Genomic DNA, 23059 nt, shown 5'->3' on the forward strand with positions numbered 1-23059 from the left:
ACGCTGCTTTCAAATTTTCAGATTTTCTGATTTCATTCATTCATTCATTTTCTACCGCTTATCCAAACTTCTTGGGTCACGGGGACCCTGTGCCTATATCAGGCGTCATCGGGCATCAAGGCAGGATACACCCTGGACAGAGTGCACAACCCATCGCAGGGCACACACACACACTCATTCACTCACGCAATCACTCACTACGGACAATTTTCCAGAGATTCCAATCAACCTACCATGCATGTCTTTGGACCGGGGGAGGAAACCGGAGTACCCGGAGGAAACCCCCGAGGCACGGGGAGAACATGCAAACTCCACACACACAAGGTAGAGGTGGGAATCGAACCCCCAACCCTGGAGGTGTGAGGTGAACATGCTAAACACAAAGCCACCATGCCCCCCGATTTTGTGATTTATTTGGCAAAAATATTTACGCAAAATAAGAAGAGTGTGCTTTTAATCAGTACTATACACTTTCAAATCACTCCAGAAACTCATAAAATTGATGCGTCTTCAAACGGTTTTGAAAAGAAGAGATGCCACACCATGGTAAACAGGCCCTGGTTCCAACTTTTTTGAGACCTGTATCAGGCAGCAAATTTGAAAGGAGCTCATTTAGTGGATAAAATCTCTCTGTGTAAACATTTGTTATTTTATGTTCTATTGTCAATAAAATATTGGCTCATGTGATTTATAAGTCTTTTAGTTTTCATTTTATTCAAATTTAAAAACCTCACAACATTTCTGGAATTCAGGTTGTATTATAAGGGCAAAAAAATTAAAGACACAAGTTCATGTGCATTAATACTGATAATACTAGGACACAGTTTCAAATAAGGAAGTATAATCTAGGGAGGGCAAAGGTTGAAGTGTTTGGATATTCCCAGCAGCATTAAAAAGAGAAGTGCCATAAAAACAAGATATGATAAGTCACAGAGTCATGGTAGGTGAAGGGGTGTGTTTCTATAAAAGGAAACCAAATAGAAACTAGGAAATAGCTTTATATTATCTGAGCATAATAACTGTTGTACTACCACTGGAGAAGAAGGTGATTGTAAGACTGTAGTGTGTCAGCAGTGCACCGCATTAAGCTTTCTGCACTGCTTGAACCTCTGCTTGGTTTCATCATGAGACGGATTCTGGTGCTGCTCTCTCTGTGTCGCTTTGTGTGGGTAAGTTCAATTAATTATATTTCTAGTTCAAATAAATTTTTTTCTATAGCACTTTTAACAATGGACATTGTCACAAAACGCTTTACGTAAATATTTAAATACAGGATACAAAATGTATCCATAATTACCAATCCAGAGGAAGAAACCTTTAGAGGAACCAGATTCATTTCATGGTTTGCCCTGGATAGAGATGGAAATACGTTCCATCACGTTTAAATGACATGTACTAGAAAAATTATGTTTTTCATTTTACTTGTTTAAGAGGGAAAACAACTTTGATAACTTCCCTTGAGAGCAATAACATTTTTCTATTTACAAATTACACTGAACTATAGACCCTTTTATGGATTACACTGTAGAAAACCATTAACAGCACCTTGGCTGTATACACAGCTCCAAATTTGTAATTAATACATGGTCAATCAGAACACCCATTTCAGGCAAAACCTTTTCCATTTGATTTCATAGGCAATGCGACTGATTTTATAGGCAATGCGACTGATCTAAAGACAGGAGAAACAAATATATACAGTATAAAACAAAGCAATTGGAACCAGATTGTTCATGATTATTGTTTATTTCCCAAATCAGTTTATGGCTCAGCATTGCTATTCATGTATTGTTTACACGTTAATTAATATGGTAAACAATATAACTATAGATTTTAATTATAGTGTACATGCATGCAATTGTCACATGCAAATGCATGTAATCATATAAATTATATTATAAATAAATATTAACATTCATTCATTTTCTAACGCTTATCTGAACTTCTCGGGTCACGGGGAGCCTGTGCCTATATCAGGCGTCATCGGGCATCAAGGCAGGATACACCCTGGACGGAGTGCCAACCGATCTCAGGGCACACACACACTCTCATTCACTCACGCTATCACACACTACGGACTATTTTTCAGAGATGACAATAAACCTACCATGCATGTCTTTGGACCAGGGGAGGAAACCGGAGTACCCAGAGGAAACCCCCAAGGCACGGGGAGATCAGGCAAACTCCACACACACAAGGCGGAGGTGGGAATCGAACCCCCAACCCTGGAGGTGTGAGGCGAACGTGCTAACCACTAAGCCACCGTGCCCCCGCAAATGCATGTAATCATATAAATTATATCATAAATAAATATTATCATATTTAATGTTAATAATTATTTATGATATCATTTATATGATTACATGCATTTGCATGTTTAAGGATGCAGAATATGGAAAACATACTTATTTCTGTATATGTAGTATTGCTCTATGTAGGTTTTAAGATCTTAAAAATATTTTATTTTCCAGTATAAATAATGAACATCAGTTTTCTCAGAAAATGCAAAATGTAAATAAGATGCATGGATATGCTATATACTTAATTATGATGTACACTTGGACTATATAATGCAGAACAGACTAATAAGGAAATAGCAAAAAGTTAGATTACTGAAAGACAATTGGCACAATTCAACAATTTCCTTCTAAAGTACAAAGCCTGGCAGTCATTATGTTAATGTTAATGATAATGTAATCATATTTTCTCTTCTACCTCAATGCTCCACTACTCTATTCTAATAAAATATGTATTGTTAAAATTATTTTAAAATGAATGCTTATAGAAATATAGTAAACTCTAATTGGCTTAACATATGTCTGGTAACAAAAAATGTGTGAAGTTTGATTGTCTTTGTCCAGTTGCACGCAAACAATTACCTCAGTAGTGCATTCTATTAAAATTAAAATAGGACACTTTCAATTATTCCCAACTTCCCCCCTTTGTGTCCACCACAAATAATACATTACTGTTTTTGAAATAATGATTCAGGCTGCTCTGTTTGTTTGTGGTTACTTGTGATTAGTCTCTTGTCAGGCTTTTCCTCTCACAGCCAAAACCAGACACTTATTCCTTATTTATTAATTTAACCATGTAAATTACAGCAATTAGAGCTGTTTAAAAAAAAACTTTTAGAGCTCCATACTGACACCTACTGGAGTTGGTGTCTCAGAGAGTCAAGTTTAAATTTGATCAATCAAAATGTGCCCCAATATTAAAAAAGTATCCAGAAAAATAACTGGTAAAATCCAAAAAATGTGTCTGCTGTTTAATGTGTGCTGTCTTGCACCCCTTCCTTTTGGCTATTTTATAGTGACAGTGTTCACATTGTCCATAGTCCAACATTTCCATTGATAGCAACATTGAAAATGATGTTTGGCATTGCCAAGAGTGACCAAAGGTTTGGCTGTAACAGTCCAACCATGAATATTGACCTTGTGAAGCCTCCGAACGTTTTGGTGGTAACAAAAGTGTGCACGTTTAATTTTTGCAGTGAATTGGGCAACTATGGTTTTATGTTTTGTTTTGTTTTTTGGATGCAATTCAAGTTTGTTCCCCAACATCTCTTTCAGACAACTTCCTCTAGCCAAAAGTTAATCCTCTTGGACATAGTTTGTCCTTTGTGGAGGTATGCTGACATTACCATGGGTATCATGGCTCTTGATATACCACAAATACTTGCTGTCTAAGTCACAGACGCGCCAGTGAGATACGCACAAATAATGTGTCCTCGTTTGCAGGGGTTTCCTAAAACTATTCACCCTAAAACTATAAGTATAATATTTACTTTCATAAATAAACAATAACAATTACGTTAAAATGCAGGACATGTCGTCGATGGGAAAGAAAATTATTTATCAGTCTGATCCAAGAGCGATTTTTTTTTTTACTTTGCTTTTACGCGCGTGCGTTGTAGTCTTTCAAAAGTGCGTCTTCAGCTGTCTGCTTTATTGAACGGAGAAGCACAGGTACGCGCAGCGTGCACGCGCAGTCAGAGCTGGTGGCGTTTATCTACTGTATAACGTTAATCGGCGGAAAGACGCAAAGACGGCAACCAAAAGCAGTGAAATTTCACTATTCTTATTACCAGAGTTGTCATATAATATATAATATAAAACGTCTTGTTTCAAATTCTTCCTGAGGGCTAAGATGAAATCCTAGAACCGCCCCTGGTGTGGACTGTATTTTATTGCCCTCTCTGTTATTTATCTGCTTATTAAACCCTACACACTGCTCTTACTTAAGTAATGAGAAATCAGTGAAAACTGATTAATAGACCACATAATTAATAAAATCTACAACACTATACTGGCCATTGTTTCAGATTCATTGTCCCGGTAAATGATGAAAACATAACAGATTAACAAACCCTAGTTTCTTTAGTCAAGTATCTGCTAGTTAATATTTATTTATTTGTTTGTTTGTTTGTTTCTTCTTGAAAATTCTAGAACACCGTTTGTTTAAAAAAAAAGTCCTTTTTTAAATACTTGTAAATTATTTAAATTATCCCACTTTCTTAATTTTAAGAATTCAGAACACCATCCTGCAAAATATCTACAACAGACAAAATAAGGGTCTGATATGTATTTAAGCATCAACAATGCCAGTGGCTTTCTACAGCCATAGTCACTTGGAAGGCCCATATGTTTTTCCTGTGATTGGTGGATATGTTTATAATGGGCATAAATCAGCAGAACACTGGTGAGGAAGGGTGCAATTCAGAAGAAGGCCAATGAACAATAATCCATGGAAAAGTATGCCATGAGAGAGAAGTCATACCTTAAATACTCTAGGGAAAGATTATGCAAGCTCTAGTCAGAATAGAAAATTTGTTAACTTCTTCATACTTTTGTGTGTTTTACTTAATAAAAGTACTTGTTTTAATTCATAGTAATTCTTATAGATTTGCAATTAATGTATCAATAATTGTAGGCACTTTATCACAAAAATACTTACTATATTAATCAATAATTTATTTATGTATATTTTAAGAACATAAAGATTTGTGATTAAAAACAACAACAATAATAGTAATTATTATTATTATTATTATTATTACTATTATTATAATGTTTACATTATTATTATTATTATTATTATTATTATTATTATTATTATTATTATTATTATTATTATTATTATTATGTTCACATTATTATTTACTAAACAGTTCATTCATTTTATTCACAGGGAAATTCAACATCATTTCCGACAACAGTGGTAACAGTTACCACTACCACCAAAACCACAGAACTGTCCACCCCACAAAGTAAGTTTGGTATTATTGTCTTTGATTTCTTCTTATTATTTTTTATTCCTGTTATTATTATTATTATTATTATTATTATTATTATTATTATTATTATTATTATTATTATTATTATTATTATTATTATTATTGTTAGTATTATTATTATTATTATTATTATTATAAAAAGAAAAAAGTGACCTTGCTGGTCCAGTACTTTACGGGGGAATGGCATTAAGGAGAAGTCGTGGCCTAATGGTTAGAGAGTTTGAATCCTAACCCTAAGGTTGTGGGTTCGAGTCTCGGGCCGGCAATACCACAACTGAGATGCCCTTGAGCAAGGCACCGAGCCCCCCCAACTGCTCCCCGGGCACCGAAGCATAAATGGCTGCCCACTGCTCCGGGTGTGTGTTCACAGTGTGTGTGTTCACTGCTGTGTGTGTGCACTTTGGATGGGTTAAATGCAGAGAACAAATTCTGAGTATGGGTCACCATACTTAGCTATATGTCACGTCACTTTTAAGCTGGTTTTATATGCTTCACTGTTATAAAATAGTGCTTTGTGATTACTTCACCTCTGCCATTTGGAGGCTGTCCTTGACCAAATTGATTGATGTCAGCTACAAACTGAGCTGACTTGCATTTCTTCCATAGACTCATCTCTTTATGTTAAGGCTTCAATGGCAAAAAAATGCAGGCTTCAATGGCAAAACCTTGGGCACAACCAAAAAGCAGACATTGAAGTTGCTTAAATAATCAGTGTAACTCAGCACACCTGGGCAAGAAAGTCCTGTCAGTCACGTTCACATATTTTTGATCATTTTGGTCTCTTACATCCCAACTTTGGCAAATCATCTCAATGCAGCTCATTTTGTGGCCAAATGGCATGCTGGAGCATGTTAATGGTTCCAGTGAAGGGAAAACTTAATTCCACATATGGCTGCAGGGCTGGCCCAGGCTCTGTTGGTGTCCTAGGCGAGATTTTAGATTTTTGCCCAATCCCCCTACCACCACGTAAAAATTCAGAAAATTCAGATTTTTTTTTTCAAAAGTTTACTATAATATAACATAAATAATGATAATCACTAACATAAATTGTGATAATAAATAACAAACACATTTGACCAACAGTCACTGTAATTAAAACATTACATAAGATTTAAAGTAAATAAAGTCAAATAAAATAAGCAGTTAACTTTAAACAAGCAGTGTCAGTGTTGCCAGTTAAGATGTTCTAAAAAGGCTATTCAAAATACACAGGTGTTAACTTGTGCTTCTTACCTTTATATTGCTCTTTTTTTTCGGCTCTTTTTTCTGCCTTGTGCCCCTAATAATTTGTTATTTATTTGTTTATTATTATTATTTTTTTTACAAAGAATAGTTTAAGTGCACATAAATGTCAAAATTAATACGTATGGTAATTGTGCGTGCCACCCATAATTAATACTTTATGAAGTAATGTCATAATGCAGAAAGTGTTTAATTAGTCCACGTGACATGCTGTCAAATCTTATGATTTTTTAATGTCAGTTTTATTTTATTGTAGCAATATTTTAATCAGTTCGATGATCGGTCAGTACTAAAATGATGTTAACTGCCAGAAATAATATTGCCTAATGTATGGCTGTAGGAGCTCATGATGGTCACTAAAAAAAATGCTGCGTATGCCACGGGCCGGCCGTGTATGAAAGTCAGATATTAATATAGAGTACTGTGAAAAAGCAATTATGCTTTCATGCTACCATACATTTTGTTAGGCAAGTAAATTATGGGATCTAATCTGTAGTCCAAATCATTTTAAAGCAATCGATTAACAGAGATTTATTTCAGATTTAGTTGACTATATCAGAATTCCATTTGCTCAAATATGAGACTATTTTGGGACTACACAAACACCGCCTCATTCAGTCAAGTGGCACAATGAACTACCACAGATGAGTACAATTTGGTACAAAAGACTCAATTGAACCCTAAACAGGAGCAAATGAACTGGAAAAGGAATTGGAGGCATCATGTACGAAAGTACATACATCCACGATTAAGAAAAGCCTTCATCACCATGGTTGATGTTCAAGGAAGAAGCCCCTACTCCAAGACCAACATAAGGAAGTCAGACTAAAATTTGGAGGTGATCGCCAATCTTCTGAAGAAGCTTACTTTGGTCTGGCAAATCAAAAATGTAACTTTTAATCGGCATTTATGGATGTATGTCAAGAGGCTTTTTGAAGAGCATCATCACAACTGTGAAGCAGTTTTTATGGAGGAAAAGGACTGGTGCACTTCAAAAACTACATAGCATCAGGAGGAAGGAGGATTATTTAAAAATACTGATGCAAAACTTGGTCTTCTTAAGCAGACCTGCTACACATTCCACATTCTAACACAGTGTTTGTTATATTTTGACTCACTGAAAATATGATATAGTAAACAAAAACTAAATTAAATTTCTTTTATCAATTATTTGAAATAGTGCTTTATAATTAAAACTACCTAATTCACTTAACACAGAAAATATATGATAAATTTAAATATGGAGAGTTTGTGAGGTGACGTGACATACGGCTAAGTACGGTGACCCATACTCAGAATTTGTTCTCTGCATTTAACCCATCCAAAGTGCACACACACAGCAGTGAACACACACACCGTGAAGACACACCCGGAGCAGTGGGCAGCCATTTATGCTGCGCCACCTGGGGAGCAGTTGGGGGGTTCGGTGCCTTGCTCAAGGGCACCTCAGTCGTGGCCAGCCCGAGACTCGAACCAACAACCTTAGGGTTAGGAGTCAGACTCTCTAAACATTAGGCTTCTACTTCAATGTCTTGAATTAGTTCAATGTTTCGAACTAAGACTTTAATGTCTTCAGCCTACGTATATAATAGGCCTCAATTGTGGTGTCACATTTAAAAAAAACTTTGCTAAGACAATTATAGCTATACTTTTTCTAAAAGTTTTTTCTGTTTCTCTCTTAGCTCTTAGTAATGTTGAGAGTGTCTCTATAATAAATCGCACTGAAAGGACACTAAAATTGCAGTGGAACAAGGTTGACAACAAGAATTACAATTACACACTAACCTACGATAGTCAGAACATCAGTATCAGTGGATCAGTTGATGGTTCTGTAGTGACATACACGGTCGAAAATCTTGCTGCTGGGACTAAATACAAATTTACACTCTACACTACTTCTGGAAGATTACAGAGCTCTGGATTCAGCTTTCCTGCTGTCACTAGTAAGTGTGATTTCTCATTTAAATGTACCTAAATGAATCTTTTACCATGCAAACAGGGTAAATAAATAAATAAATAAATAAATAAATAAATAAATAAATAAATAAATAAATAAATAAGTTTTTTGTTTGACAGGTTGATATTTGTCCATTTAAAAATGTTGCTTTAATAGGATACCTTGGATTAAACTTAAATATCCAATTAAGTTTTCAGCTATTCAGTTATTTTTTTAAAATTATAAGGATTATAAAATATATTATGATGCAGTTCTGAACAGATCAATTAACAATAGTCTTTAAAATGTGACAATTGTATTTGAATAAGCTACTTTAGATTCTGCACTTTGTAGAAGCATGGAAAAAGTTTTTGATCAATTATGCTGCTTTACTTTGTGTTTTTTACTATTTGGATATCAGAGTGATTAAGTGACAGTCAACAATCAAATGTTCTTATTCTGAATTATATAACTTTTTATTTGTTGCAGTTCCCAATAATGTTAAAAAAATTTCTGTGAAGAATCGCAGTGAGACTGAATTAATATTGGAATGGGATAAAGTAAACAACAACAGCAATTACACTTACACTCTGTGCTACAATAATCAGAACATCAGCATCAATGGATTAGAAGGAGGTTCAGCAGTGTCATACACAGTACCGGATCTTGATGATGGAACAGAATACACATTCATTCTCTACACTGTATATGAAGGTGTTCAGAGCACTGGGTACATTTTTAAAAGTGTCACTAGTAAGTATGAACTCTCTTCACTTACTGTAAACTTAAATTTAAAATCCATACGTGGTGCTATCATGTTCATTTCATCCTGTGCCCTGTCTGTAGGCTTTTCTCATTAATATACTCTTTTAAAATATTTTACTTTTCATAATTAAGTACAAATGTCCAAATAAGTGACAGTATTGGTCAAATTATAATAATGGTAAATTGCATTTTTATTCATTTTGTTCCTTGTTCCCCCTGCGTGCCAAAGGGAAGTAGAAATGACCGTTTTCATAATGAAATTTGCCACTTTTTTTCCTTGAAGCTCCTCGTCAGGTTGCCAACATTTCTGTAAAAAAACGAAATGAGACTGAACTGATACTGGAATGGAAAAAAGTAAACAACAACAGCAATTACACTTACACTCTGTGCTACAATGGTCAGAATGTCAGCATCAATGGATCGGGAGAAAGTTCTACAGTTACACACAAAGTCCAAAATCTTAATGCTGGGACGAAATACACCTTCTATCTCTACACCGTATTTAAAGAAGTTCAGAGCACTGTGAAAATTCTTATCACAGTCACTAGTAAGTGTGAACTATCTTCAGATAAACTTAAGTTTAAATAACCTTAAATAAAACTTTTGAGTTTTCATCACCATAGAAACAAGCTGTTAGTATAGAAACAGAATAGAAACCACCTAAAGTATTATAGAAACCACCTATCAAGAAACAGGAATACTATAGCAACCACCTAGAATAGCATGCGAACTCTTTTCTAAACTTAAGTTTAAATACTGTAACGTTGAACAAGTCTTTTGCACTACAATTCAAATTATTTTATGTTTTCATCCTTTTAATATTTAAGAAAATTAAGGAACAAAAATTTTCAGATTTCAATATATAATTCATGTATTAAAGTAAAGATTCACTGATCTATCAACCAATGAGAAATAGTTTTTAAAATCTGAACATTTTATTTAGTCATGTGTCCTGTCTGTAGGCTTCTCTAACTAATATATTCTGTTGAATATTTACTTTACAATAACTTTGATGTATCAGTTTGAGGTTTGTCTATAGGCACTGGGTAATAGAAATACTGAATTTTACAACTTTTTCATTTAGGTGCTATATGATATTGTGATTTCAAAATAATTTTGTATATATACATATATATATATATATATATATATATATATATATATATATATATATATATATATATATATATATATATATATATGTATGTATGTAAATATGTATATACAACTTTTTTTTTTCTTGAAGCTCCTAGTCAGGTTGCAAAGATTTCTGTGAAGAATCGCAGTGAGACTGAATTAATATTGGAATGGGATAAAGTAAACAACAACAGCAATTACACTTACACTCTGTGCTACAATAATCAGAACGTCAGCATCAATGGATCAGAAGGAGGTTCAGCAGTGTCATACACAGTACCGGATCTTGATGATGGAACAGAATACACATTCATTCTCTACACTGTATATGAAGGTGTTCAGAGCACTGGGTACATTTTTAAAAGTGTCACTAGTAAGTATGAACTCTCTTCACTTACTGTAAACTTAAATTTAAAATCCATACGTGGTGCTATCATGTTCATTTCATCCTGTGCCCTGTCTGTAGGCTATACTCTTTTAAAATATTTTACTTTTCATAATTAAGTACAAATGTCCAAATAAGTGACAGTATTGGTCAAATTATAAGGATGGTAAATTGCATTTTTATTCATTTTGTTCCTCGTTCCCCCTGCGTGCCAAAGGGAAGTAGAAATGACCGTTTTCATAATGAAATTTGCCACTTTTTTTCCTTGAAGCTCCTCGTCAGGTTGCCAACATTTCTGTCAAAAATCGAAATGAGACTGAACTGTTACTGGAATGGAAAAAAGTAAACAACAACAGCAATTACACTTACACTCTGTGCTACAATGGTCAGAATGTCAGCATCAATGGATCGGGAGAAAGTTCTACAGTTACACACAAAGTCCAAAATCTTACTGCTGGGATGAAATACACCTTCTATCTCTACACCGTATTTAAAGAAGTTCAGAGTAGAGCCCTGCACGGGACTGTTTTTATAAACCCGCACCCGCCCGCTCCAGCTGAATTTCTGACCAGGACCGCCCGCGCCCGCAAGCTGCGTGTTCCACTCCCGCCCACACCCGCAATGTTTGTGTCCACTCTCGCCCACTTCCACGGATTTTTTCTTGAGAACTTGTGAAAATTTGGATTGTATACAAATGATCAGACTAATTATTATTTCAGGCTAATGTCCAGAATAACAGAATTAAACATGATTGCATTTAAATAAGATAAATTAATACTAATGCTAATACTAATCTTCTTCTCAACGTCATGTGTTGACTCCATTCTTATTATTAGGCTACACGCCAAATCCCACTGGGTCCCACGGATCTCCCGCTAAATTTTCTGACCACCCACTCCCGCCCGCTCCCACAAGATTCGCATTGGGTCCCGCGGGAGCCCAATCCCAATGCAACCCCTATAGTTTAGAGCACTGTGAAAATTCTTATCACAGTCACTAGTACGTCTGAACTATCTTCAGATAAACTTAAGTTTAAATAACCTTAAATAAACCTTTTGAGATTTCATCACCATAGAAACAAGCTGTTAGTATAGAAACAGAATAGAAACCACCTAAAGTACTATAGAAACCCCCTAGAATAGCGTGCAGACTCTTTTCTAAACTTACGTTTAAATAATGTTGAACAAGTCTTTTGCACTACAATTCGGATTATTTTATGTTTTCATTCTTTTAATATTTAAGAAATTTAAGAAACAAAATTTTTTTCAAAATAGATTTCAAAATAGAATTTATGTATTAAATTAAAGAATCACTGATCTAGCAACCAATGAGAAATAGTTTGTAAAATCTGAACATTTTATGTATAAATTGTATAAATTGTATAAATATAAATTGTATAAAGTGAACCATAATGCAATCCATTATTAAGGATGTGATGTTTTGAAAATTAAAATACTTAATGCTACATAATAGAATATATTCAGGTCAATTCAATTTCATTTGTATAGTGCTTTAAACAATAGACATAGCCTGAGGCAATGGTGGGAAGGAAAATCACCCTCAGATTATATATAAAGAAATCTAGAGAGGAATCAAATGGGAACTCATCCTCATCTGGGTGCCACTGGGGTGTGTGATTATAAATGTCGTTCCTGCTATTACATATTGTCTATTAGGGCTATGTAACCAGGAACACCTGAGCTGAAAAAAAAAACAGCTACTGCATGAGCAGTTTAAAGCCAGCACCATAGACACAAAGTAGTTCTATTCACAGCAGTCCCAGTGGTCTCATCTAGCCATCTATCTTGAAGTCCTGTCGACTGGTCCCCCTCAAGAGATTATCTACTGTGATGGAGACAGCCATTAACTTTTGATTTGATTGTTTATGTGTGTGGTCTCACAGAGGACACTGTCTCAGCCAGGGAGGTCCCGTTTTTCATTCACAATATGGAACGCTTTCAGCAACATGATGAACATTAACGTCAGTCGCACATCAGGGCACCACCCCAGTCTAACAGGGAGGTGAAGCAGCCAGACCAGAACACTGGTTGATACTTATGTTTCTGCTGTAGCTGCAAACAAAACCACAAACCAAAAGTTTTTCTCATGGGCTTAGTAAACTCCGAACTCTAACACATTCCTCCATTGGTCTGACACCTTTTCAGTGTGTACTCGGCTTCCAAACCCTGCTGTTTACGTGGTTTGGGAGAACCGATTAATGTGTAATTCTTTGACGAGTGGTTTTGTCACAGTAGAACTGAGCTACAAGGGGCGATCTGCTACCAGTAAATGCACGCTGACTGATGGCACCACCCCCACTCCAACTACCAACCTGGCCAACTCCAAATGCCCTTCAAAAAGCTTAGTCCCAGGTCCATAGGTCCCTTCAATCTAAGGCAGATGTGTGACATACTGTCTAGAATCACCCACCTACTGGATTTTACCCTCCTTTTATTTGTCAGTACTCAAGCCTTCCCATAGGACAACTAGTGTGGAACCACCGTCAAATCGCCAGTTCTTTCACTGGACATTATCAGTTGCCTTCCTTGTGAAAATGACTGTGGGTGGATTCTCATGACATCCTGGATCCAACAATGACTTGGGAATGATGCAAAAACCATCCTGGCCCCATACCCAGAGGTGGCTCATGCAGTTACATCTGCCATTGCATCCTCTTCCTTGCCATCAGAATATGCCCTGAGTAATGCCCTATCAGCCTCTGTCAGTTTCATAACATACCTTGCAATGTAAACAAAACAGAGGATAAGGGGGAATACTGCATTAGGAGGAGACTCATTACAAAATATCAGAAAATGAATGCATAGGGGACTGTATATTATTTTGTTTTTAAATTGTACATATTCTCTTCTTTTTTTCAGCTCCCCTTAGTGTTACCAACGTTTATGTAAACAGTTACAATGAGACTTCAGTAATATTGAAATGGGATAAAGTGGACAACAACAACATTTACAATTACACACTGAGCTACAATAGTAAAAATATCAGTCTCAGTGGATCAGAAGGAGGTTCTGTAGTGACATACACAGTCACTGATCTTACTGCTGGGACTGCATACATCTTTACTCTCTACACTGTATTTAATGGAGTGGAAAGCAGAGGTTACAACATTACAAGTCACACTAGTCAGTATGTCTTCTGTTTCTTTTAAAAATTATATATTAAAATCAGTGTGTGATATTTAGGGCATTTTTATGTGTGTGTTGAACGCTCTGGTTTCATGGAATATAAATTCATTTAGATGCTATTAATTATGTACTCATATGTAACATAACGTATAGGTATGCGATGAATCACATTATGCACAAATAAGCTAAGCATTCTGCCAAAAAATAATAAAAGAAAACAAAAAAATATAAACCAGCATTATGCCCAACGACTGTTGTTCATGACTTTTTAATTTTGAGTCAAACGCATTAATTAGGCACTTAATTGATTATAAAGCTGTGTATTTACTGTGACTCCTTCCTACCCAGTTCCAAATGGTGTTACTGGATTACACTGTCAGTATTCATCAGGGGGATATGGTCTAACTCTGGTTTGGGACCCTCCAAATGGTGGGAGGACAGCTGTACAGGTCAACATGAGCAGCACAAGCTTTAGTCACACAGGGGAAAGACTAAAAATTGATGGACTGATGCCTGCCCAGTGGTACACCTTTACTGTGTCTGCATTCTCTGGATCTATGCAGAGTGTCTCAGTTTCAATTACCTGTCAGACTGACCCAAGAGGTAAGAGAGACTGAATAATGGGAGTGTTTTACACAAAAAGACAGATGACAAATCAAAGGAAAAGTGATTAGGGGCCTTCATTTTAATCATTACAAGAACAGTTCTGGGAATATCTTTTGGAAGAATGATGTTCATCTCTTCAAAGCAATTCCAGAGTCTTGTAAATATATCATATGTTCTGATGATTTATGGTGGCCCAGCATTTAATTGTGGCTTGCCCTTTAATTTGTCACCCAAACAATATATTTGTAACTCCACACTTCTAATAGATAACTTTAATCGCTTTAATATTTTATAGGAGTCATAGCAGGTGTTCTAACATCCCTTCTGCTGGTCATTCTCATCCTCTGTATTGGTATCTTTATAAGGCATCACAAGTCAAAAACATCCAGGTGGGTGCTGCTATTGGTTTTGAGAGAGAATGTTACCAGACATGGTAACTGTGTATTTATAATATTGCTCTGGGGGGAGTTGGGGAGAAGGGCTGGGTTAGATATGTGGGGTCAGAGTGATTCTACCTGCATGTTTCTTCATTCTGTAGACATACAGTACAGTTCTTGGAGGGTGGGTGCCAATAATCCTCTAAGTCCTAAATGTCCGTTTTAGATTTCTTTTATCCTATTTGGTTGAGCTAAACTAAATTCTGAAAGAATTACACACGACAGACTCAGTGAACGCTGAGTAGAACTGTGTTGGCAGCTCCTGTAGCAGGTTGAACTCTCTGCTGGGCCTTTTTAACAATAGAGTCACTGTATGTCTCCCACTTCAGGTAGAACCAAGGAATCTGAATTATTCCACTGTATCTCCAGTGTTTTGAGCATTTTCAACTCAAGGTTGATTTGACTGCACCAGTTGTATGCAGATTTCAGCATCAGTAATGGTACCAGTGACCATGGTGGTACAGTATCTGGAGGTTGACAGAGGGATCATTAGTAGTGCAGTCATTAATCTACAGGAAGGAGTACACTGGAGAGAGAACACATTCGTGAAAAGTGGTAGTGTTGATGGTAATGAATAGTTCCTCTTACTTTAATTGCTGCTGTCTATTTGCAGGGAAGTTGGTGATCCATTGACCAATAGGGTGGGCACAGTGATGTAGGTCAGTTTGGTCTGGAGAGGTTCAGAGATGGGTCTGTTGAGGTACTGTATAGACTATTGAGCTTGTCTATAGACAATGACAGGGAAAAGTTCTGCATGTGGTCAGAGGAATTTTCAGCCATTCCTCTTGCAGAACAGTAGTTGGGTCATTACATCACTCACCTTCACCAATGTGGTTCAATAATATTGAGATCTAGTGACTGTGCTGGACACAGAAGCTGTTTAATCTAAAAAAAAAAATGTTAATCAAACATCCTGATGTACCATCACCAGGGTACAATGTTGAAACCATTAGATGCATATGGTAAGCTTTTTCACGGCTTCACAACATGACTCTGCCAGATCTGGGAAAAAGAAGAACAATGCTAATTTCACATAATCTGCAGCCAAAGCTTTACACGGATGCTAGAACCATTCATTTAATTTTACCATGTTTTAATTGAGGCATTGGAATGACTGATCAAAGGTTTGGCTATAGTAGCCCGACCATGAATATTGATCTTGTGGTGCTCCCGATGAACAGTTTTGGTGAAAACAGGAGAGTCAAGGTGTGTATTTAAATCTGCAGTGAGTTGGGTAGATGTGGTTTTATGTTTTTTGGATTTTTTAAGTAGTGCCTGTCAACAGTACCTCCTGTTGGATGTGTTTAATCCTTTGTGGTGATATACTGGCATTACCCTGGAAGCTACTGTATGGTACTCAATACACCACAATGTCATGCTGTCATAGTCACAGTTGTGCCAGCATGACGTGCTCCATCAATGTATCCATGTATGTATGTATGGCTAGATAACTGCAACTTTTATTAAACACTGTCTAAATCAGAATTTGTTCATCATTTGTACAATTGCTTTGTTCCACTATTTTTAGCAAATCCAAACTTTCCAGTAATGAGTACAAGTAAGTGGGATTCACTACATATACATTTTTTTAATTAAACTAAAAACAAAAAAAACATTAAATTAATGTGGAAGTTCTATTTAATTTTTTTCTTCAGACCTATTCCTCTGAAAAACTTTCCAGGGCACTTTAGTGCCATGAGTTGTGATGAGAACCGTGGTTTCATTGAGGAATATGAGGTACAGAAACACAGCTTGTGTATATGTACTGTAGGTGTTAATTCTGTCATTGATTAATGTGCACCAAGAGCATGAGTTTTGATTAATAATGTCATCTTTTTCACATTATGTTTACAGGATTTAAGTACAGTCGGTACAGATCAGAGTTGTAAAATTGCTACACTTCCTGTAAACAAGGACAAGAATCGATTTAGCAATGTACAAGCCTGTGAGTGTTAACCAAAAATAAACAGATGTGCAACATTATGTGAAAACCTGAGTTTGACTGCTATTCTATTTATTTTATGGTCTTTGTTTGATCAATTAAAGGTAGTTACTATGTTCATTTTCTATTTACTCTACAGATGATTCATCTCGTGTGAAGCTTGCTGAACTTCCTGGTTCTGATTCAGACTACATTAATGCTAACTACATTCATGTAATTCTTTCATTTACATTGAGCGTATGCCATATCTTGTAATATAGCCAGGCAATTAAAGATGATATGCTGTTTTAGGGTTATGGCAAGAAAAAGAAGCAGTACATTGCTGCTCAGGGTCCCCTCCCCTCCACTGTCAATGACTTTTGGAGAATGGTGTGGGAGCAGAAGTCCTCAGCCATTGTTATGCTAACCAACTGTACTGAGGGTGGAAAGGTAAGCTTTTGAGAATGTAAAACTAAAATACACTTTTAACCATTTTCCAATTAATGAATAAAGACCATGACTATGCAGCACTCGCACTGAAGGCTTCCTACTTCACAGTTTCAAAGCTGAAAGGTCTCTGTAGGGAAGCTATTTTGGACTTGTAATTCCCAGCTTGCTTTTCAAAGCTGGAGCCAGTGCTCTATCATTAAACAATCTCTTACACATATGAAAATTAGACGAGTATCTCAACTTGACAAATAGCAGGTTCTTTCATTAATTCATCTTCTGTAACTGCTTTATCCTGGTCAGGGTTTCAGTGGTTTTGGAACCTATTTAGGAACACTGGGGACACTTCTGTTCACACACACAAATTTACACCTAAAGGCAAGTTATTGGACATGGTTAGGAAACCAGAGAACCTGGAGAAAAATTACATGACCAAGGGGAAAATTCTGCACAGACAATAACCCAAGGTTAAGATCTCCAGGAGTGGTGAGATTGCAGTACAACCTCTGCACTACTACACCATTCTCCAGCTTCATTAATTATAAATATAGAAATTCAAACGATTATACATGCCATAGGATGTTACTTTATTTAGTAATAAAGCAGATCAAAAACATTATTTGCCACAGGAAAACCTTCAGATTGTTTGTTCCTTTTAGTTATAATTTCCTACTGTAACTTACATTTCTAAAATATTCACTTTTTCTTTCTCTGCAGATTAAATGTGAGCATTATTGGCCAATGGACAACATGCCCTGCCTCTATGGAAACCTGTTGGTCACTATCCAGTCAGAGCAGAAAGAGAGTTGCTGGACTCAACGAGAATTTACCATCAGAAATGTGAGCTTGATGATCAAGCTAACAACATAGCATAACCCTTGATGCTATACAGTAGGATTGCAATAAAAATGTTAACTTTCATGTCTTAATATTTACATCATGTGTTAAACTATTTAGCATGGCATCTTTGGTGGCAGACCACACAATATTTAAGTCATCAAAAATATTGGAACAGATGGTTCTCATTTATAGACCACTTAATATTTGTTTTTGTCTGGTGATTGACCTGGCCAGTCTACAAAAGTCCACTTCAATCCCCTTTTTTTACTGGCAGTCTATCATCAAAAAAGATTAGCAAACACATTCCAGAAGCAGCAAGACAATCCATGATATTACCTTCACTGTGCTTGGCCAATTAGCTTGTATGTTTTGAATCATGAGAAATATTTTTTTCATCCACACATTTATCCATTACTTTAGTGGAGGTTAATCTTGGTTTCGGGGACTCTAGAATCGACTCAAGATGGTGGCACAGTAATAGCATGCAGCAGCCATTATTTACTTAACCCAGGCTTTTTAACAGTTTTTTTAACCAGAGATCATCACCAGAGATTAAAACCATGCAAATCTTAAATCTGTGCTGCCTAAATTCAACATGTGGGCATTGCAACAAGAGGAGACAACATGCTGGATCTTGTTTACACAAACATCCTTGGTGCATACCATGTGGAGCCTTGCCCCCGCCATCTAAAGGCTCCAAACCAGTGCTGAATCAGGTGAAAACCTGACTAGCTCATGATCAGGGATGATACAACTCAGCAACTTTACCAGTTTGGAGTAATGCATGTCATCAATGACTAGCTACATTATCAACATCAAAGATGCATGCACATGCAAATTCCAGCTGCCTCAATGATTGTTAATGTTCTGCCACACCCAAACCCATCATCAAGTGCTTTAAGAGGCTTGTCATGAAGACCCTGCTGCAAATCCTTACTGGACCCCATGCAGTTTGCGTATTGTCCCAGCCTCTAATCAGACAATTCCATTAACACTACTGTCTATCTAGACCAAAAGCCAAAGACCTTATTTTTACAGCCAATAACCTCTGTTCTTGGTGTTCACCTGTTTGAGAACCTCACCTGTTCCCTCAACACCATTTACCAGAAATGGTAAGCATCAGCTCTATTTTCTGTGGATCCTGAGGAAAGCACAACTACCACTCCATCCTGACCATGTTCTACAGGACTATTGAAAGTATCCTGTGCAGCTGCATCACTGCTTGGTTTATGAATTGCATGACCAACAACAGATAGTGAAGATACTGTAGCTGAGAAGATCATCAGAGTCTATCTTCCCTCCATCAAAGACACTTACACCACAAGCTGCACCTGCATATCCAAAAGCATTGTGGATGACCCCCATGCAACCCACACACTCTTAACCCTCCTGCTGTCTGGAAAATGGTACTAAAGCATTCAGGCCCACATAACCAGGCTGTGTAAGCCATTAGACTCATTAATTCCCAGAGACTGGACGGACGCCAACATACACACACATGCACTTTTTATTCAGAACGATCTACTGGTCGGCACAGCTCTGTGAATACTATTGTATTGTAGTGTGTATATATATATATATCTTGAACTGTATTCTGTCTTGCACTGTTTTCACATGTTTTCACACATGCATTTTATATAGATTTATGTTAATAACTATGCGACCTAGTTCTTAGTTCTGTGTTGTTTTATGTAGCTCATCATTCTGTGTAGCATCATGGTCCTGAAGGAGCTTTTTTCATTTCACTGTTTCATTGCACACCTATATATGGTTTACATTTTGTTGCCAATTCCAAAATGGCTTTCCAATTCTGCTAATTGGCTTACATCTTGTGGCATGGCCTTTTCTTTGAATGCCAATCATTTTGTTTCGACATAAACAGTTCTCTGGTCTTCATGATGGTTTATTATTTTTAGCAATAAATGCTGTCTTCTCAGGCAAAGCCTAGAGCTCAATTCAACAGGAGACATTCTGAGCTATGAATTGTTTAAACAATCAATCACACCGACAGCAAAGAGCACCTGTCAGTCACATGTTAATTTTTGATCCATTAAATAATGGGTGGGTTCAAGCAAAAGGTGCCATGTTGTAATACAGTAGGTTTAACACATCTATATGTTAATATATTCTCTCTCTGTATGTGTGTAGGAATCTACCTCAGAGGAGCATGCAGTAACACACTTTCATTTCACAGCATGGCCCGATCATGGAGTTCCTAATAGAACAGAAGAGCTGATTCAGTTCCGTTGGATAGTTAGAAAGCACATTGAGACCTTCCCTTTTAGTGGACCTACAGTGGTACACTGCAGGTTAGCAAATCACAATAATCTATTTATTTTTCTGTATAATCCTAATATGTATGCTGCATATTTGTAATTACAAATAACATGCATGAAACATCTAAAGGTTTATACCTTCTTTTGTGCATCTCTCTTCAGTGCTGGAGTGGGTAGGACAGGTACTCTAATCGCCCTTGACTTATTACTGCAGCAGATGGACAAAGAGGAACTGGTTAACATTGCTGATTGTGTACATGGCATGAGGCTTAGCCGACCTCTCATGGTACAGACTCAGGTAGGTTCAATATAAAAACAGCACATTAAAGGGATATTATGAATATTCACAGGTGCCTGAAAAAAATATAAGTATGTACAGAAAGCTTAACTCCTGAAGCAATTCATATCTACCAGATGAACTGAAAACTGCGTGTTAGGTATTTGTGAATACTTATACCCAATATTTGTGAACCTTAAAGGGGCATTACTGAGTTATCACATCAGAACCCAATGTTTCACTTGCCACACTACGGTTTACACCAGATCAAAAACCACAGTGTGATCAATTGTAACACATCATTATTTGTCACTGGAAACAATATTATTACACTAAGAGATTTTTCTTCTTTCACATTTATTATGCTCATAAGTAATGTATTGTATTTGTAAAGCCAATATTGTGAATTGGACAAATCATTACATCATAAGATAATAATGTAATGCTTTTAAGAGAATGCAAGACTCTTTAGAGAACCCAATGTGATTATTGTTTGTGTATTGTTTGATAAGTTTGTGACAGGTTTTTGTGGGCCTACTAAAATACCATCCAATCAGTGCAACCATGTGTAGCAGTGCTGCTACTGTACATATACAGTACTGTATGTTCAGTGTATCTGCACAGCTATTGTGCCTGCCTGGCAGATGGATTGTTCGCAATGAGACTTACTGCCTGAACCCTCTTGAGTAGTTTTTGTACCAATGAAAGTGTGCCATTCAATCAAATGGACTAGAATGTTGTAGGAAACTGTTAGGAAAAAACTCAGTGCTATGCCTATAAATGTGGTCCCTCCTCACATTGCGGTTTAATATGCCTTGCATATCTCTGTGATACCATATTGCTTACCAGCCAGTAAGGACAGCATTCATAGAGATAAACTCTCTCTAATGGAATAGCACATCCAGGTGGACTTATTTTATCAGATAAGTCTCATTATTCCATTATTATTATTATTATTATTATTATTATTAGAGAACCACCCTGTGTCCTGGCCCAAGTGTCTCACTGACACAGTGCAAACAATGCACAAACAAACGAATTGAGACTGTATAAATAAAATTGCTAGTCTTAGGCACAAAGTTAGGAGCTGCTTCAGTTTATGTTGCTGGAATAAAGCTGATATATTCCTAAATTAAAACAAAAATATGTAGACCAATATTTCCTGAAGCAGAATTATGTCTTTTTCTCTCCCACAGTCTCAGTATGTGTTCCTGCACCAGTGCGTCATGGAATCTTTGCAGCCCAAAGAGGAGTCCATTCCTGAGCCCATATATGAAAATTCTGAAATGATCATTCCTAATGCACTGGCTCTACAAGAGTATAAGGCATCCAACAAAAGGGTCTAAAACTGTTGATTGTTTTGCTAAATATTAAACTGTATTTTCATTGGAAAATAATAATATGTTGAACTTTAACTTGCTAGTTCCTGGTTTGTGCTTAATCTGATCTGCCTATGTGCCTATAAAGCAAGCAAGTCTTCAAAATACAGATTAGCATCAAACAAACTACATACCTAAATCACCCTCCACAATTTGAGGTGAGAGATAAATTATAACGTTTTTTGCTTATTGTTCAATCAAAAAACAGACACAATGCAGCATTATGCAATGTTTTATTATACAAATTCAGAAAACAAGAGAAATTACATATTTGAACTTTTTTTTATGAATTTAGTAATAATAAAACAGCTGTAATCTTTTTTCACTGTTCCTGAATAAATGTGTTCCAATTATTATTATTATTATTATTATTATTATTATTATTATTATTATTATTATTATTAAACTTACTTGATGAGTCAAAGATGATAACAATAGCAAATAGTCACATCATTTGTACCAATGTCTTCTAATGTATATTTATTGTAATTTGTTTAGTAATTTGTTCCACAAAAGAATTTTGTGGAATTTTTGAGACATTTAATGGAAGAGAAATGTTTTCAAGTCAGTTAAATAACATGTTAATAAACTGATTTACTCTAAGCTGCAACTGTTTTAAAAGCTTTATCAATACATCGATAAATAAACAACTAAATGCATTGTGCAATGTGTAAATATGTACAAAAAAGTTTTGTAAAAAATAGTCCAAAATAATATTACATGTGAAGTGTTTGTTGTTGTACATACAATATTTAGAGAACAAATGAAAAGATTAATCATCTTCAAATCTGCTTTACAGAAATGTAAGCATACAGTACATGGGACAGGAGCTTACTGCACAATAATATTTAAAAAATACTTACTCCTATAATGGTTTGAGAAAAGGTACGTTGTGCACAGAAGGCAGACCGGGACGCCAGCAAGAGTAGCTATGACAGCATAAGTCAAAGGGAGAGCCACAAGGCTCAA

At 36.1% G+C, this 23059-nt stretch overlaps 1 protein-coding gene across 2 annotated transcripts; it reads left to right on the forward strand.

Moving 5' to 3' along the window:
• The first annotated feature begins 990 nt into the window (after nt 1-990).
• Nucleotides 991-22754, forward strand: ptprh (protein tyrosine phosphatase receptor type H). Of its 2 annotated transcripts, XM_047808684.1 has the most exons (18): nt 991-1169; nt 5191-5269; nt 8221-8481; nt 8964-9227; nt 9523-9786; nt 10486-10749; nt 13641-13904; nt 14256-14510; nt 14809-14902; nt 16479-16508; nt 16606-16687; nt 16805-16895; nt 17032-17105; nt 17184-17321; nt 18036-18158; nt 20307-20467; nt 20597-20732; nt 21908-22754. In XM_047808684.1, exons 1-18 carry the CDS (start codon nt 1125-1127, stop codon nt 22055-22057), a joined length of 2775 nt encoding a protein of 924 aa, XP_047664640.1. In that variant the 5' UTR covers nt 991-1124; the 3' UTR covers nt 22058-22754. The 2 variants fall into 2 exon arrangements, with proteins under 2 accessions (XP_047664640.1, XP_047664641.1); XM_047808685.1 differs by lacking the exons at nt 9523-9786; nt 10486-10749.
• The last annotated feature ends 305 nt before the right edge of the window (nt 22755-23059 follow it).

Source organism: Tachysurus fulvidraco, chromosome 25 (genome assembly GCF_022655615.1).
Source record: "Tachysurus fulvidraco isolate hzauxx_2018 chromosome 25, HZAU_PFXX_2.0, whole genome shotgun sequence".
In the NCBI taxonomy this organism is placed as follows: domain Eukaryota; kingdom Metazoa; phylum Chordata; class Actinopteri; order Siluriformes; family Bagridae; genus Tachysurus; species Tachysurus fulvidraco.

Bases quoted from the DNA above. Each gene is read 5' to 3' on its own strand.
- ptprh (XM_047808684.1), top strand. From the start codon at position 1,125: ATGAGACGGATTCTGGTGCTGCTCTCTCTGTGTCGCTTTGTGTGG. The intron at 18,159-20,306 runs GTGAGCTTGATG...GTATGTGTGTAG, and splicing joins GAGAATTTACCATCAGAAAT to GAATCTACCTCAGAGGAGCA. The intron at 20,733-21,907 runs GTAGGTTCAATA...TCTCTCCCACAG, and splicing joins CTCTCATGGTACAGACTCAG to TCTCAGTATGTGTTCCTGCA.